This window comes from Rattus norvegicus, chromosome 17 (assembly GCF_036323735.1).
Source record: "Rattus norvegicus strain BN/NHsdMcwi chromosome 17, GRCr8, whole genome shotgun sequence".
Taxonomy (NCBI): Eukaryota; Metazoa; Chordata; class Mammalia; order Rodentia; family Muridae; genus Rattus; species Rattus norvegicus.
The window spans coordinates 81,401,311-81,420,577 of NC_086035.1; the positions used below are offsets into that span (position 1 = coordinate 81,401,311).

Consider the following 19,267-nt stretch of genomic DNA (forward strand, 5'->3'; position numbering starts at 1 on the left):
ACACTTTTCTTACGTGTGCCTGGAAGTAGGGGTGAAGGGAGGATAAAGCTTAAAGAAAAAACACTGACACCTCTACTCCCATCTCCAAGGTCTCATCAGAGTTGCTTTGTAGAAGACAGACCACTTTGGATGACAGTTTTCATGTACGTTTGTGTCTGAGGCCTTCGCAGCACCCAGGGCCAAAGCCAGGCAGGAAGGCAGCTCAACAGGGCAGCAACCCTTCACTGCTCAATGGGCCTCTTTCCTCCTGCTCCACCCGAATTCCCTCCCTTCCTTACTCACTCTCAAGCCCTCAGCTGACTGACGGGGAAACTCACTGGAGAGTTCCCTGGGGGAGACAGTGAGAACAAGAACCCTCCTATGGAGGAGGAGTGCATGGCTTAAATCTATAATGATTTCTTTGTCTGTTTAATCCACCCTCCCTTCCCCCCAGCAAAGCAGGAATTAAAGTAAGAAGAAACTGCTCTTTCCCAGAGGGCTGAGCGCAAGGCCAGTAATTGCAAAGGATTGAAGCCAGCAAATGCTCTGGGCTTATTATTTTCATTAGGAGGAGTTGATGTTTACTGTTTGTGAGGCCCCAAAAGGGCCATAAAAACAGGGCTTCAGGAAGGGCCTCCTTTGGCCCATTCTACATATACACATGTGAATGGAAGCTCCTCTTATCAAGAGCCCCTTCCCCATGTCTGTCTTTCCTTCCTGTCCAGGTTTCAGTCTCTAGCACTTGCAGCCAGCAGCCTGTGCTCCTAATCAGGGGGGTGCTGGCTGCCACCAGCCCATATTTCCAGAAAACACAGAGCTGGCCCTAGGCGCTGACAAAGAAACCTAGAAGTCGGCAAAATAATCTTTGTTTTTCCTCGTTCATCTATCCCCTTGAGATCGTAAAATAATGGCTGAGTTGGCTAGGCCTAGAAGCCCGCAAAAGAATAAACACCGCCACTTCTGACATTCTTTGCTTCCCCTGGTGCCGGACTGAACTCACAAATGACCACTGCTGAGAGGCCCTGGCTGTGCTAACTGCCCACACCAAGCAATTGTCTTGTTTTATTGTGCCAGGGAGGAGATTTCCTCCCCTGGGTGCTGATCCAGGCTCTGCACAGAACTCTCTTGGAGACTGAAAACAAAAGCAGCTTGGGAACATAGGGCAGCAGAGACACCAGGGGGACCGAAGTTCGGTGGGGACTGTTCAGTCCCCAGTGTTCCATAACCGAAGCAACAGAATGTCGATGTTTTTTTCGGTGTTCATAAATAAAACGGTCAGTTAGCACATGGTCACAAGTGGGGAAGGACGGAAAGAATTTCAGGGTGTGATTCATTCCACTCCAGCGTGTGACTAAACCCTGTGGGGAGGAAGAAATGGTGTGCAAATCAGAAATTAAAGTGTGTTTTTAGCCAATGCCCAGGATAGAGAGTATTTCAAAGCCTGCAGTGTTAATCTGTTCTGAACAATGCTTTCTGCTCTGTTAGCTCCATTTATTTGGAAGATCAAGTCAGCATTCCAGGGTCGTGAGTAGCTGTATGACAGTTGCTTTGTGTGACCGGCTGCTTTCTGGACAGTGACTCCAGGGGAAGAAATGGGTCCTGGTAAGACTTAGTGGACCCCAAAATATCCAATGTCTAGAGATGGAAAGTTTTATTTGGCTTTGCTTAGCAGGATTAAAAAAGGGGGGTGGGGCGCGGCGATATGTGCAAGTTGAGAAAGTTAACTTTGTTTCTGGATCATACACCCATCTGGGTAGCAGACTTGGAAACTGACTGTCAATATATTGTGAGACTAAGGAAAGAAATAAAACAGCAAAAAATCAAATCAAAACAAAACAACACCAATGTCCTCATGCCCATTTTAACATTAACTCACTACAGAACGTTCCGTCCAAGCTGAGCACTGGCAGGGATATGAAAAAGATTTCTGAATGAAAGGCCAAGGAGTTACTCTTCACAGCCTTAGGGGTCTTGACATATTCCTTAAAACTCTGTCCTTAAGAGAACTTAGGAGCCCACAGAACTAGCACCTTGTCCAAATCAATGTAAACTCAAGCGGGCTGCCACCTCTTCTCACAGACATCTTTGGGCTGGCACAGAACCATCTACCCCTGACAGTTGCTGCCTGGAGTCTCTGCTGCCCTATGCTCCCAAGGCTGCGTATACAGAATAGCCTGTCTCTGCCTTTTCATGTAATGGGTGTGACAAGGCCCAAAGCACAATGGCTCCACTTATGCCTTGCCAAGCGGGCACCAATCACATGTACTTGGAGTATGAAAATGAAGCGCTTGGACCTGGAACAGGGTGTGTTCCTAGCAGAGAATCGGAGGCCAGCCTTCTGTAAGTGTCACAGGTTTTATGCAACCAACTAGTGTCCTTGCTGGTAGAAGAAAAATTTCAGCCTCCCATGGGTTAGTGTTGGTGGTCTTTCTTCAAACTCTGAGGGTGACTTTTGGGAGGTACTTGTTCTGTCTTAAACACCACTCCTCCTATAAGATGTAAGCATCACATAGTGGCGGGACCGCTGCTGAAAGGGCAGTGGATTTGACTCGAGACCTCCAGATTCGGCCCTGACTCCTTTCCTCTCACCACTGACTCCTTGCAGAGGGAACTGGGGTGCTGAATGTAATTCCTAGTGACTGTACCCACCGTCAGGGGGACAGCCCGAGAACCTGCTTCTTCATACCACATGATTTGTAAGGGTTAAAGTTTTCTGTAAAGTACTCTCTACTCTCTTTGACCCTCTCTCATTTTATCCGGGCAGAGCAATGAGAGGCAACTGGGTTCATTCCATAGGCCTTCCGTTTATGGAGGAGAGTGCTTGCCCGAGAAGACTCTATGGAGAGTAGCATGAGGAAGGTGTCAGCTGGCAGGGAAAGCCTTGAAATGCTTCCCTTCCTAGCTGTAGAGAAAGGGGTATGCCTAAGACAAACCCAGGTGTCTCAGTGTGGGAGAGCATTGGGCTGTGCCCATGATCTACAGAGGCGATAAGTCCTGGGCCCAGCACTTTAAAGGCTTGCTTTTCCCCTAGCTCACTAGCCCACACTCATTTACTTTTCTTAATAATTCTCTGTGTCTACTTATATGGTCCACTTCTTTGCCCTGGGATCCATGAAACCGGAAACTTTGGGCAGTGCCATCTGAGCCCATAACAGCCACCATCCCAGTAGTCATAGAAAAGGCCATGAATGTGTGACTTGATTTTGACAATCATTATAAGTGGACAGCACCCTCCCCTTACTTCATGGGGCTATTCACGTCCAAGTGAGAATGTGGCTGCATACATTTGTCATGGACCACGTGTGCCTTATTACCATGAGTCAGTCACCCACAAGCACCAGGTGCTTACTCTATGTCACATGCTTGGCACTGTGAACACAGGAGAAAATAGAACAAACCAAATACCCAACCCCATGGGATCTATGTGTTATTAGCTGTAGAACTATATGAAATAGTAGTCCCCAGCACTGACAAGACCGGGAATTTGCATGTGCTTAGACACCATTCAGTTTTGCTGATAGGTCCAAGTCAAGAATAATAAACTCTAAGGCCCAACGTTCGAAAAGGATGCCTTAATTTTGTGAGATAAACTCTTGAAGTAGCACTGGAAAGCTTTTGAAAAGGAAGGCGGGTTGGGGATTTAGCTCAGCGGTAGAGCGCTTGCCTAGCGAGCTCGAGGCCCTGGGTTCGGTCCCCAGCTCCGGAAAGAAAAAAAAAAAAAAAAGAAAAGGAAGGCCACACTAAGTAACAACAAAAAGCAAACAACAAAACAAAACAAAAAATCAAAACCAGCCCCTGCAGCAGCTGCTACTGTAGCATCCTGACCCACCCCAGGCAGCAGCTGCAGCTGTAAAGGAGGACACTGACCCTGAGACTCACAGTCAGCATGCTGGGGCCCACCTTCCCACCGACTCCCAAAGGAAGAATGCTTTCTCTGAGGGAGATTCCTCGGGCCGGAAGTAGAAGGGCAGGCTATTGTTTTATCAATGGGGACCAGAGATAGGGGACCAATGAATCAGCCTCCAATCCATCCTTAAAAGAGACCACACCAAGCCTGCCCACTGGGTCTCCTTCCTTGTTCTTTGTTCACTTTGCCTCCTAACCGCTGCTAGTGAGACTTACTTCCTAGTGAGCCTCATCGAGCCAAGGCCCCAGGCGCGACTAGGAGAGAAGCCAAGCTGGCGTATGAATCCCTTATGTGTGCTAGCATTGTCCGTTAAGAGGGGATGCTTGCTAGAATGCCTATGAATCGAATGGGACTAGCGACAGGAAAGCATGTGGGCACCTCTCCAGTTCTGCCCAAGACTTCGTGATACGCTGAAGACCGAGTGTACTTCCTACCTCCAGGGAGTCATAGTTGCAGCTTGTATGATATTCCACATCAAAGTCATGGATGGTGAGCTGAATGCTACTCCCTGGGGCCACGCGAATGTTCCAGATACACTCTTTGTTGTGAGGATAGCTGTTGGGGTACCCAGGGCTGCTGAAGGAGCCTGCGGTTCCAGACATCTCTCCACCACAGCCTGTCGAGCAAAAAAAAAAAAGAAAAAATCTCTCAGCACAAAGTGGGAACAGCGGCCAGAACGTATTCAAACCTTCATCTCCCCAAAGGTGGCAAAGAACAAGCCTTGACTCCTATAGGAGAGCAGTTAGACAAGAGTTCAATGCGGCCATCCTAACACAGCAAGAAGGGTGTGGGATAAAGCAAGAGGGCAAGAGGGGGGCATTGTTATTAAATTTATTCACTTTAGACAAAGATTTATTGAATCGTTTCTATAAAAATGCTGAGTTCTTATTCCTACCACATCTAGACCTAAGAGGCACACAGTAGATTCTGGGAGTGGGGGTCCTAATAGGAGACAATGGGAGCATGTCCAACCTATAAAGAACCTGAGTCTAGCCAGGCATGGCGATGCAGGTCTGAGAGGATCAGGGATCAGTAAGAGACAGATGATCATCCTTGGTTAGGTAGCAAGGTTGAGACCAGACTGTAATACTTGTGATTGCCTTGGGGAGGCAGGGGAGGGGAGAGGGAGGGTAGGCAGGGAGACAAGGGGGGAGGGCAAGAGAAGGGGAAGGAGAAAGGGGGAGGGACGGGGAGAGGGGAGAGGGAAGGAGAGAGAGAGGTGGGAGGGAGAGAGGTGGGAGGGAGAGGGAGAGAGAGGAAAAGAGAAGGGGGAGGGGGAGAGGAGGGAAAGGGGGAGGGGGAAAGAGAAAGGGAGACTCCAAGCCCTTGATTCTGGTTCAAAGTTCTGAGTGCTACCACCTTCTCCACCTGCATTTCTCCTACTTTGTCCTGAAACTTGTGTTCCCAGACTTTAAATCTGTTGCTCAAGGCAAAACTTTTCCCATGTGTTACAGTGTTTCTCCTTTTATTTCAGGGATGGGGGAAAGGGTGTGTCCTGTGTTGAAAAATCATACAAACATATTGATAATATTTATAGCCTGTGAAGAATGGTATAAACAGTAAGTGCCAACAAAGATTAGGGCGTATTTTTCCAACTGCAGAACCACAGTGAAAATATTCCTGAAGCCAAAAGCAGCATAGCTGTTACAATTCTTCAGTACCTCCGCTGAGCTCTAGGGGGCACCACTCACAGTTTACTTACACTAGAAACTGTTACTTCCTGAGCTTGGGCAACACCGGACGGAGCCCGTGTTATGTTACAACACGGAGCTTTTCCCTGAGGTACAAGTAAGTGCAGCCATCCTGCTAACATGCTAAGTGCTTGATAACCCAATGAGAGAAGGAGAGAAGCAGCTTGGATAGACCACGCCTCTGCATCTTTAGGCTCAGTCTGTCAGCCAATCGAATCCGTTATTTAAAATCACAGTTGACTCCTCTAAGGCTCTGCATCACCTCTTCCCACCTCGTTTCCCGGCGGTTTTAGGTTTCCTTGTAAATTCCTTTGCACATGACAGGGTGCTAACACCCCAACCTGTCAGTGCACCCTGGAGTGATAATATCAGGTTCCAGGCTCCAGTGCTTGAAAGTTAACCAATAAAGTATAAAAAGCAACTCGGTTTTTAAAATAAGAGTTTATTAAAAATAATCTTTGCAAATGAAAGAAAATGCAATAATAGTTTAATGGTGTATGGTGTATAACCCTAAAAGTGTATGCTCATAAATTTGTTTTTATTTAAGATAAATTAAATGTGCGAGGTTTCTGTAGCAATGCTAATCCTAAGGCATATACTTAGTAATAACTCATTTATAAGTGGATGAATGAATGAACAAAGGAAGGAAGGAAACTGGAAAACCATTTTACTTTTTTTAAAATCAAGAATAACAAAGGTGTAGTTACATCTTTAACATACTTATTATCAGAACTGACTTTATATTCTACACATTTATGGTTTCAACTATAAAAACTACTAAATTGTATATTTTTAATTTGTATGTAATATGAACTTTGAAGTCAAATGTAATGGTTGCTAATATGGTAAACTACAGAAGTGGTGAGAACATGATGAAAGAAAAGAATTTGACAGAGTTTTCAAGCTTCAGCAGTCTCCTTTTTTTCATAATCATGTGTTTTCCTGACATAGTAAAACTGCCAATAACGTTAGAATTTCTCTTCAAAGACACACACACACACACACACACACACACACACACACACACACTATTGCAGAATTGAGGCTCCAGCTGCATTTGTAGCAGAGGATGGCCTTGTTGGGCACCAAAGGAAGGAGAAGCCCTTGGTCCTGCCAAGGTTGGATCCCCAGTATAAGGGAATGCGGGGTTGGGGGTGGGAAGGGAGGTGGATGGGGAGGGGAACACCCTTAGAGAAGAAGGGGAGGGGGATGGGATAGGCGGCTTGTGGACAGGAAACCGGGAAAGGGAATAACATTTGAAATGTAAATTTAAAAATCCAATAAAAAAAAAAAAACTAAAAGAGGAAAAGAATATACTATATAAAAAGACCTTGGAGCTACAAGTAGAGTTATTGGCTAAAAATTAGCTAGCAATAGAAAAAATAAGACACAAAATTATTTATTCATTACATTGTAAGCTTTCAAAAACAGTTATACGTATATGAAAGTTTAGTTTTCAAAATGATTTTAATAAGTTTCAAATTCCGAATGGTATGAAGTAGGTGTGACTGGTACGGGGCTCACTTTAGAGATGACCTGTGAGTCCCAGTCTCTCAGTAAATTCCTCTAGAGAAAATCCGTGGTTATTCAGACACCTCCCAGGCCCTCTTCATTTCTAGTTCTGTGCTGTCTCCTGTAAGCCCATGGGCCGTGCCTACCTAACAGTGCTTTGGTGCTGTGATGTGTGCATTGTACACTACCCTCATGGCTGCTCTGTCCACTCACTAAACAAAGAGTCACCACAGCAACCTGGATAGAGGAAGCAGAGCAAAATCTTTTCATCGACTTCCAGGCAAATCTGACACTGTCTAGTCTGTTAGTGCCTAGTATGCAGCCAAACCGGACCACAATAGAGCTTTGAAGCGACTCGCATGTTTTCCCGGTTTTAAACAGTTGATCTTTATAGAACCACCTTCCCCAGTGACTGATAATCTATTTGATTTTATTTCCCTCCATATCCTAGTCACCAGCTGGAAGGAAGTGTTTACTTTATCAGCAGGAAGCACACCGCTCTACCAAGCTCTGAACAAGAAAGAGTTGAAGGCCGTTGCTAAGTCTGTTTATTTTGATAATTTAAATTTTTTTCATGAAAGAACTCACCCAGTGCTGTTTTTATTTTGTCTAAAACAAGCTACAAAGTTTTAAATCGCAGCACAAAACAAAACAAAACAAAACAAAACAAAACAAAAAAAAACAAAACAGTAAGGGTCTTCTGTGTGTTCTGTCTTTAAGACAATTATGGTCAGGGGCAAGACATTTCAGTTCATCCTCCTGGGCCCCATGGTCACTCAAAGTGTCACTTTTTTCTGTTTTCCTAATACTATAATCTGAAAGTCAATATGACAGGAGAGCTGTCTGTATGGAATAAATAAGACTAAAGTCCACTAATGCTGGAGCAAAGGAACTATGAAGCCAACTTCCAGGGTTCCCTCACATCCTGTTCTCTGCTTCCAGGGTCATGCCTGAGAGATCAGAAGTTCATTGTTTAAAGCCCAAGAGGCAACATATAGCAAACTCAGTAACTACAATAAAAACAAATGTTAAATACCACAAAAAGAGAAGGCTCACATATTCAACTGAATATTGATTTGTATTATAATAGTTTTCCTACGATCTAAAAGCACACACCCTTTGTTCTGTAATACCTTGAAATGAGCTCATTGGTCAGGCCAATTTTCTTCTATCACATAAAAAGGCTTCTTAGTGCCTCTGCCTATAGTTGGCTATTTCATCTCTGGTTTGTGTTGTTGAAACTTGTTTCCATCCAAAACACACAAGCACAAAAGCCTGAAGGTAGAGGATACACAAAAGAGCCTTATTTTATTTTCTGTAGGAATTTTAAAACTCGTGGCTTGTGCCAGATAGAATAGAAACGGTATTAGGAGAGCCCTTTTATGAACAGAACTTTAAGTTATCCTTAGAAGTAAACAAGTTTAGCAACAGCCAGAGAGGAAGAGAAGGAAGAACTGGAGAGGGCTGGGGAAGATCTCAGAGTGGAGGTCCACTCTTGGCAGGGTAGGTTTGATGGGAACGAGGACTAAAAAGCTGGGATTTGAGGGAAGCTCCAAACTGTGGCAAGCTAAACTATCTCCTGGCTTTCATGCTTTACTTCATTCCATAATCATTGTAGCTCGTGTCCTTGTTCTCACAGAAAAAATGCTAGCCTACAAATATTCCCTAGAAAATCTGCAAATTCTAAAATTCAAGTCCGTCCTGACAAATTTGGGAGAGTTTGTCTTTGCCTTGTCTTCAAAGACAATAAATGTCACATTGTCCAAATTAAAAAGGAGGAAACAAGAAGACAGAAACGAGAACACCAGACAGAGCCAGAGTGAAGAAGAGTTGTTTAAAATCACACAGCAGAACATTCTGGAATTAGTAGAGTCATTTCCTAATTTCATGTCTGCCAGGAACCTGGAAATGTGTCAGGTTGGTCTCTGCAATGTTAACAAGTCAAGGATCGGTTACTGAGTTAGGGTAGCACTGACATCTCTCATGTGAAGAGAGAACCGGGCACCGAGGGAAGGCACCTGCGTAAAGTTAGAGGCGGAAGTTGAGGTTGTAGCTGCTATAAGCCGCAAACCTTAAGAATTTCCTGTAGACAACAGAAGTTGGGAAAAGCAGGAAGATTCTTCCCCAGAGCACCGTTTGATGTGATGGTCTTGACTTTAGATCTGTGCCTTCAAGAATAAAGTAATACATTCCCGTTGTCTTAAGCCACCTGTTCTGGATATGTTATTATAATGGCCTTATGATGCCAATACAGCTCATTCTTTTGCTCATAACTGAGGCAGCCAAACTCCCAAGCAGGCATGAAGTGGCAGCAGCTCTGGTACCACACGGGAAGGAGGGTGATATGTAAGTGCTCCCTGCATCTTGGACTAGCCATCATCTTGAACATTGGATGGTGGTGAGACAAGAATGAGGTTAGAAATCAAAAGGATCTACCATTGAGAAAACCAGCAACAGACCTTGGGTCTGGTACTACAGGGAAATGAGGTGTTAAAAGAGTGACTTTCTTTTTTAAGATTTAAGAAGTCGGGAAGGGTTAGACAGTTTCATTTTCCATGGGGACTTCACTTCCACTCCACACTATGTCATAGTAAATTGTAATTGATTTCGATATAGCCACATTTGTGAAGTTAATTGTTTCTAATTGGATAGGTCAAAATTCAAAACAAACAAACCCTTATCATGAGGTATGTGACTTGATCAAAAAAATATCAGAAGTGCAAAATCAATGATATCTATAGCTATAAAATTACAGGGATGGCTATACAAGCTATCATATGGGTATGTAAGATTAAGGCAGCCACAGCCTCTATCTGAGATGACTTGGAATAGAATATTGAAGTTCTTTACCTGAGAACACCAATAAAAGAGATAAATCAGGATGGTCATACTTTATATAAAATTTAATTTCCTATATATACATAAAGGATAAACAGCTTTCATTTTAGCCCAGAGCTGGTCTCATCACCTTTTTGTTGACATGACCTGTACCCAGTTCCTTCCAATCTATTCTTTCTATTTTGAATTTCTAGTCAGATTCAGAATGTTTTCCCAGTAGAAATTTGTTGCTTACAGTTCTCTAGGATAAATCAACCTATTAATTATAGCCATTCTATCTATCATCTATTTTCTCTCTGCCTCTCAAAGAGTTTTGAAATTATTTAAGATTTCAAATCAACGTGTAGTATAAAATACCTTCAAGGGAAATGACATGAATGAAATGGGACAAATATCTTTCCAAATAAGAAGTTGTACCTAAGACTACTAGCAGACACCTCATAAAGTGCTATGAACAAGCAAAGAAAACAGGATCACGCCCTCAGGCATCTGCAAGCCCAACCTTCATGTTTCCCTTCTAAAGTTTTCAAGCCTTCAGTTCCTCAAGGTCATTATTTTAGACAACTTTTTCCACAGAGCAGCTCAGGGAACCTCCTAGGCTCCGCCTCGACCTTTCCCCTCTAACTCTTCTGTGTACTTTGCTCTCAATTCCCAAGCTTTTCTCCACAGGGAGGTTTGCTCCACACCCAAGAATGTACAAAGCGAGCAGCACCAAGCTGATGGTGTTGATATAACCACAGAGGGAATCAAGTCAAGGAGAGTCAAGGAGAGGCTGCTGCCTTCCAGTTGGAATGAAGTTCTAGACTGTTCTCTAAGAGGGAAAACTTAGAGACAGGCACACAGAAGTGGGGAGGCCGTGTAAAGATGGCGGCCAAGATTGTGGTTACAGGGACAGAGGAGTCCAAGATTTTTTTTTCTTTTAGTATTATATCCAGGGCTGTAGTCAGCAAGTCAGCCAGCCAGGATTTCTCTCTAAATTGAAGCAGAACGTCTATATCAGCCAAGTCCTCACACATTCCACCCCACTCTCATGGTCTATGCCAAGCCATCCAATCTCTTCTGAAGGCAGCTAGCCCGTCCCTCTCATTGTAACCTGACTCATCCTTGTAAACTACTTTTCAGAACTGACCCTGGGTTACGGACTAGCTAATCCTGTGTCTTCTCCCAGATGAATTAATTCCATCAACCGTGTTCGGTGGCTCCAAAAGAACATTATGTAAATGACCGAGGGCAGGACTGTAGCATAGCTCAGTGGGAGGGCACATGCTTAGCAAGCACGAGTATGCTCAATGCATGGGAAGGAAGGCGGACATTATGCAGAAAGGTGGACAGGCATGAGCTATTTTGAGCTAGTCCTCTGTCTGACAATGTGCTCACACCTCATGGCAGGACTCCCCAGTTTCTTGCTGCTTGAACTGAAGAGAGAAAGAATGAATGGTGTAAACTTCTGAGGAACCCTTGAGACAGGAACATGACTTCCCTGGGAAAGATTCTCTAGATTTCTTTTAAACGTTTAGTGTTATGAAATTCATTCATAAAATTAGTTACCTCAAGCTTTGGACGTCTTCGGACCACAGGGTGATATCACCTCTTCACAAGGGAACTTGTGGGGGAACTTGCTGATTTCAGGCAGCAGGCCACTACTTAAAGCACAGACTTTGGTGTCTGACACCAAAGGTTTCTTTGTGCTGATCCCACCGTCTCTGGACTTCTGAGTCTGAGTTAGTTACTTAATGTCTTGAAGGTGCCTTTCTCAGTCATTTTTATCTCCATTATGAGACAATGTTACTTCCCTCCCAGAAGTCTTAGAATGAGATAGGAGATAATATTTTAAAGTACCGAGGACACTGAAGTTATTGTTTTTAAAATAACAACCCAAGAGGGACAATAAGCTAAATGCCAGTAAGGTCAGCGCACTAAATATTTTAATATTTTAATTCAATATATTAATTCAATATATTTTAATTCAATTTTCACAGGCCAGTGTAATTTGCTTTGTCAGAATTAATAACCCGAGACAGATTTACTGGCAGAGAGGTGACCGGACAGTTAAAGGTTTGCTGACAGTTGACGTGATGGATGAAGAGAGATGATTGGTCTAATTTGACCTCTGACCTCCACATGCATATGTGGCATGCACATTTACACACTATGCACATAAATAAGTGAGCACTCTAAGTAAATAAAATGCTTAAAAAATTCCTAAAGACAGAGCTAGAAGTTATCCTTAGGTGATTAACTTTATATCGTTTAGCTTATATAAAGAAAGGGAAAAGCATATAATGATTTTGTATCTCTCACTACATACATGCACAATATAAAATTCTACTGACTTCAATAGCGTCGTCTGTCCCGCACCAGAGACTCTAACTGGTGAGAGGAAGACCGCGTGTTCTCTGAGCTCACAGCAGCAGTCAAATAAAACTAATCTGGAGGTATGTACTGGTTCAGAGATACAGGAAAAGATCAGTGTCTGTCCCGGGAGAGTCAGGTCCTTTGTGCTTGTTACCATTTTGAAATTGAAAAGAAATAGCTTTCCTTTTCATATTGCATTAAAAAAGTGGGGAATCTCCTGGAAAGAATGTGCAATTTCTATCAGGGATGCGGTTGCTAGGGAACCGGAACACAAACAGAAGATTGGAGAAAACTCTCCCTTTGGCCCCCAATCAAGGACTATTTTAAATTGTGCAACATATGATTTTGGAAGGTCATGATTGTTTGAGGGTTATTTTTTTCCCCTGTTTTATAACGGTTTGAGAGAGCAGTAGGGAAAATAGCCCTCAGACGGTTTCAAACAGTGGCAACGTGGGAATTGAGCTATAAGGTCCTAAAGGCTCCGGCCACAGACTCAGAGCCAACACTAAATGCAGGCCAACTTTGTGGGTTGTGTGTATGTGCAGTTACTGTTATTGTCAAGGGTACAAAACACAAATACAAATAAAAAGAGACCTTGCTTTTCCATGCCTTGTGAGAGATCTACACATGTGCTCCACTGCATTTGCTCGCAGAGCTGGCCAAGGAAACTCTTGAGCCTGAGGCAAAGTGAGATGCAAAACTGTTTTTGAGAAAATTATCCCAATAGTGGGATTATTGGCAAACAGATTTCTTTCTTTTTGAGACAAGATCACTCTACATTGCCCAGGCTGATCTCAAACCCATGAGCTCAAGTGGGCCTCTTGCTCAGACCCCTAGAAATGCAAGCAGGCACTGATGTGTGCCTGGGTAAACAGATTTTTTTAAAAAAATTAGCTTCATTCATTTAGAACTCGTTTTGAACAAAGCTACAACAGAGAATTTGCCAAAAAATCAAAAGTCAGCTACAGAACCATAATCAAAACTCTGAACATGGCTCTATACTAAGGCAGTATTCATTTCTAATCTCCACCCCTAAAAATGTTTTCAAGGAGCACAAAGATAGAAGTCCAAAACATCAAAAGTGGGCAAAATAGAAACACACATTTTTTGTGTACGGTATGCGAAAATCTGAGGGGAGATTTAGTGAGCCATTAAACAACGACCTCTGTGTATGACCACAACTAGTGGCTTCTCCTTTGTATTCCCTTAAATCTCTGTCCAAAGCAAACAGAACTTATGTCACACTGTAACCACAAAACAGTGGCAGGACTCCATTGCTTTTCTCTTCTTTTCCAATCACTTGCCTACAGGTTTGGTGCATGAGCGAGGTACCTTGATCACAAGTGAGGGCCCATTAGAGGCAGAGGGGCTGCTGTGCACTCTCTCTTCTCTGATGCTATACTTGTTACAGCGTAGCAGGAAGTGTCACCCTGAAAGTAATTCCATCACCAACCGAGAGGAAAGGCTCTCTGAGAGTGTCGGATGCACGGGCCGGTTTTATTTATTGGATCTTTGCCGACCGCAACTCATGAAATCACTGTCATTGCGAACACCATGAAGAAGCGTGCCTCGAGACAGACACAAAGGAGTGATCATGAAATAATTAAAAAAGGTTTCAAAATAATGTTCAAACATGAAAACCTAAATGATGTGATTTCCACACTGTAACTTTGAAAAAAGTATCAGGGAAAGAAAATGTGGCATTTATGTATTAGAATCTGTTACAGGGCAGTCTGTATCACCAACTAGTCACTCTTGGTCTGTCTCTGTTCTTTGTGTGCATTTCTGTATATCTTACCTATGTGCATGTGTGTGTGTGTGTGTGTGTGTGTGTGTGTGTGTGTGTGTGTGTATGTGCAGATGTACATATATATAGTTTTATTTTGAATTTATGTGTATGAGTAATTTATTTGCCTGTAGGAATGTGTATGTGTGTAGGCCTGACATCTACAGAGGCCAGAGAGCACTGGATCAACTGGAGCTGTAGTTATAGGCTGTTGTGAGATGCCAATGGGCGCTAGGAACTAAACCCAGGTCCTCTGCAAGAGCGGCCAGTGCACTTAACTTCTGAGCCATTTCTTCATAGGGGTTTTCCGATCATTGTTTCTGTGTGCCTATGAAAGACAGCCCCAGCACCAATGCTCCAACTACAAAATGTACCTCTGTGCAAGTCACTACATGTCCTTATACAACCATAGTCCTAGAGCTCAAAATAAAATTCCATCTCTGGGGACTGGGGGTGTACTGTAGCAGAGTTATGGAGCACTTGCTCAGCAGACACAAAGCCTTGAGGTCCATCCCTGGCAACAGAGAGAAAACTCTGTAGTCTTTCCCTGGTGGCAGGAAAAATTATTAGCATTCTGCATTTGTCTTTCACCAGTTGGACAGCCAGCCCTACCTTAATTTCTATCCACGTGCTCTGCTTAGCAGTTTTCAACCTCTTGTTCATTATCAGCCAGCCCCCTACAGAGCCTTTCAAGACATCTTCTAATTTTTATTCATAGCATTTGATACTGAGCTATTCTAAATATTTCCTGTGCACTGCATGTGCCTGGGCTACGCTAGGATGCCTGTCATCAATATATTTTAAATAAGAATTTTTCCTTTTAAGACAGGGATGCTGTGAGCCGTCCCTCTGCATCTACCCAGCTGATTCACTAAGAAATGGACAGCATTGAAAACTTGTTCACAGAAACCGAAGCTTACAACTCTAAGTGACCAAAATCAAATAAAAGTGTCGAATTAAAAGGAATTCTCCAGAAAGACTGACAGTAGCCACAAACTACTGACTGTCCCAAAGATCAGGAATGAAGGTTGAAAGAAAACATGGCTGACACTGTAGAGGCTCCTGGCCAGCATCCCGAAAGCGAATGTTTGAGAAGTCCTTGGTGTGGGCTGAATGTCCAGTTAGCCTGGGAGGCATTATCTTTTGGACCCAGTCACTCACAGAAGGTCTTGAAAAATGTTTTAAAATGTTCTCCCAAGCCAACTTCTAAGAGCTCTAGAGTCGAAGAAATCTCATTAACAACTAAAAAGGAAATAGAATGCAGTGGCCCCCATCTGGGAGGATGATGTCATCTATCTCCCCAGAGAAAAGGCCACACTTTCCTTTGTGGAAGTCCACGGTGACATCACCTCCTGATCACATTGCCACTTAGCTCTTCCCCTGCTGGTTCCCTAGCTAAAGGGCCCTGCTGCCTTTGCAAATGTCACTCTGGGCTCACAAAGCTCCTTGACCTTGTTTGTATGCGATATTCCACTGCCAAGGGAGAGGAGGCCTGAGGGAGCTGCAGGGGAAGGGAGGAGGGGTGTGTGCAGCTGGCAGGGGGCTTCTATTCACACAACTTATGGGAAGTTCTATATACCCTTCAACAGCCCAGACCAAGGCTCCCAGGATAGAATTCATCTTCTGAACAATGCTGTCAATGCTGAATCCTGTGAACCGATTAGCCAGGCAGGACTACTGTGGCCATTTCTTTATTTCTAGGGTGGGATTCTCTTTGAAGATCTGCATAAAGGCACTGCAGTGTGGGCTTCATTTTGCATCTACAGAGCCACTTTCAAAACGGACCCACAGTGAAAGCTCACTTGTAGGTCCATTTTCTCAAAGTAGAGAGAAGATTTGTGCTGTTGACCAAGAGGCACGCTGGGTAAACGAGTTTATTTATCTCTGAGTAAAATGAATGAAGTGTGTAAGGGCTCCTGAGCCACAGAGCTCAGGATATGACGTCACTGTCAGCTCCGGGCTCTGCAAGCAAGTGTTGGCTGCGCTCTGATGGCATGTGTGGAAAGGAGACAGAGGGGCTTCATGTGATTGGATTCTGAGCGGAAACCCAGGGGGGGAAAATACAGACTCAGCTTTAAATGCTATCTGCTGATGCACTGTATGCGTTCATGCACACACAAACATGGGTAAGAGTATCGGTTTTGCACATGAAGACCGAGAGCCACATGCTACAGAATGAAGCTAAGTCATGGATGGGCAGCACGGACGTGGGTAGTCCCAGAGACTAGCAGGTGACCGGGTGACCTTGTAGCAATCTTAGTAAGTGTGTGAGAATTCTGTCATGCTCTCAATGACGAAACAGGCTAACAGCAATGCATTGCTTGAAACATGACCTGTTTGTTTAGTGACACATGACTATGTTTAGTGTGCGTTTTTTTTTAATCGCATCTTATACTTTGAGACCCACAATTTATTGTGTTTCTCTGTCCTAGGGGATCCCTAGACCTGTTTCTATGAAGTATAAAGAACTTGCATGGAGAAAGACACTGTGGCCCCTATGATTTGAGTTTGCCTTATGGGGCCAGTTGTGGTAGTCACAGCTGGACTTTCTAGTCTCTAGAGCTTTACCTTTTGATCTTGATTCTCTTGTTCCCCCTGATTCCTTGTACCATGGGGTCTTTCCTTTCCCTTCCCCTATTTGGCCAGATAGCACTTGCTTAATTTTCAAGTTTTAGTTCAGAGGTTGCCTGCACCACCCACCCACCCGCCTCCCTGCCTGCCCACCCATCTGTTCCAATCCTACCCAATCTCTTTCTGTGTGTTCCCTCATCCCTAATAAGATTTGATTGTGCATATTCATTTGCATGCTTAATGTCTTCCCTTTACTGCAGTGGATGTAGGAATTAAACCATTTCAGTGTCCCTAGTCATAGCATAGGACTCTCTGTGTCCCTAGCTTTAGTAAACAGAATGACAGCTTAGACTTTAGTTTTCCTTTAATAACTAATCAGGGTACCATTCCCAGTGAAGACCTTCTGCCCGATGCTTACTAGGTCAACTCCTCCTCCTCTCAAGCCATCTCAAGTTACATAGGTAAGATATAGAACATACAATGTACATAGCAATTTGTTTTATATTGATTTAAACTGCTCATGATCTCCTTCCGGAAGATTATTGTCAAGTACCATTTACGTACAGTGGGTAGTACAGAGTTAAATTTTTTTTGAACTTTTGTCCTAATTAGTAAAATAACTCTGTCTCAGAACTTAGCAAAGTTTCAGCAAATGGGGGAAAATTTTTGCAATAGTAAACAGGAAAAGAAAATGAACAGAGGGTGTCTTTGACTCTCTTGAAAGAAGACATATTCCAAAAAGAAATGAAAGAAAAATCTTGGCTCAACAAAACCTTAGAGCTTTCAACAGAGGGCTTGGCATATTGGCTAGAAGAACCCAGTGATACAGTAAGTTGAGTGTAGGCACTAATGACCATCTCATCAAGCGAGCTCTTTACGGGTGACCTCTAGCCAGAATGGCTAGAACAGCCTGGCAGGGAGGGTGAGTAGCTTCTTAACTAAAGAGATCAGCTAGCAAAAGTACTGCCAGCATCGCTTCATTCTTCCAACCTGACTGCAGGGCTTGAAAGTGGCAACGGTCAAACACTAACCAATAGAATTCCATTGCTCAGGGTTCTCCGTGTTTAAACTCCTAGACAATTCCTATGTGTACCTGACTGAGGACCACATTCCAAGGCCTTTGGCCCAAGACACTTCCATGCATAGGCCCTTTAGATCTTTGAAGCAGAAAGTGTCTCCTTCAGGGACCCTTCCTGCCATCCTAGTGCCATTTAAACTTACTTAGCACATTATGTGATTTGAACTCCTTAGCAGGATTCTCTGGGCTCTGGGAATTCTGTCTTTCTACCATTTTATTTCACCAAGTCCGACGCCATTTTGTCTTGCTCCCAAAACTGAATTACAGATAATAGTAACCTTATCGTTCCACAGAGAGAGTCTTAGAGATTCCAATTGGTGTGCCTCACTTCTCCATATTTACAAGACTTGCCAGCGAGGGCTGAGGATGCAACTGATCATTAGAGTACTTGCCCAGCATGTGTGAGGCCCTGACTTTGAATCCTAGTCATTGCAAAACTAAATACAATGACTGTTCTAGAGAGTATTTCCAGGGCCATTTTTCAATTTTTTCCTGTTTGTTTTATGTCTTTCCAGACCATCTCTAGATTACTTAGAATCACAATACTGCTGAACAGCAAGACACTGGAAACACAATATACTGGGGAGATAAATCAACCCAGTCAATTAATACAGCGACCAATATAAGTTTAAAACTCACATGATGAAGAGGAACATCAGAAATTCTACATGATTGACCACTTTATCTCTTTAAAAGTAGAATCTCTTTATTCTACTTTTGAGAATCATAGTCTGTGTTTCAAGTTACCAGTGGCCCTGTGGATTGCCACTCGATACTTGAAAATGGAGAAGTATACATTCAGATTTTAACAAAAAAGTACTTAACCTGAAGTGCCCAATATCAGAAGAGCATCTAATGTTCTTACAGAGACAATTCCTACCTTCAGATGACTGAATGTGATAACCAATCAGGGAAAAACATATTTTGAAATTTTAATTTCATATGAAATACTTTTTGCTACTTTATAAAATAGGCTTCATACAGTTTACCAATTGTAGGTTACCTAAGTGTTTTGAGCATGTTGAAAGTAGGTTAGGCCAATAATGATATTGGTCAAGTTAGACACATGACATGACTAAATATTTTCACCTTATAGTAGGTTCATTAGTATATAATTCCATCACAAGCAGAAAGGCTTTCACTCTAATAAATAAGGGATCTACAATTGGGAATTCTCTGAGATTTATATGGGAGGGGTATAATGTCAATAAATCTCAAGTCTCAAATGCTCACGTGCTTGCTTAAGTACCTCTGCTTCATGTGTTTTCTCTCTCTCTCTCTCTCTCTCTCTCTCTCTCTCTCTCTTTCTCTCATACTTAATTATGGATGGACGGACACATACACTCACACACACACACACACACACACACACACACACACATCCCACTGCCACTCTCTGTGTGTCTATTTTTGTGTGCATTTACATGTGTATGCTCATGCCAGGGGCATATATGCACTGTGCATCTGTAGGTAGACTTCTAAGAACAATGGTGAGTATTGGTCCTGAGGGGTTTTCCACCTTTTGTTTAAGGCAAAGTCTCTCATTGATC

General features: G+C 43.2%; 1 protein-coding gene across 1 annotated transcript in view; it reads right to left on the reverse strand.

Moving 5' to 3' along the window:
* Positions 1-19,267, reverse strand: part of Cubn (cubilin) — a 208,076-nt gene that overhangs the window by 107,692 nt on the left and 81,117 nt on the right. Inside the window, exon 29 of the mRNA NM_053332.4 lies at positions 4,321-4,502. Within this exon, the coding sequence (NP_445784.3) occupies positions 4,321-4,502 (182 nt within the window). The remainder of the gene's footprint in view (positions 1-4,320; positions 4,503-19,267) is intronic.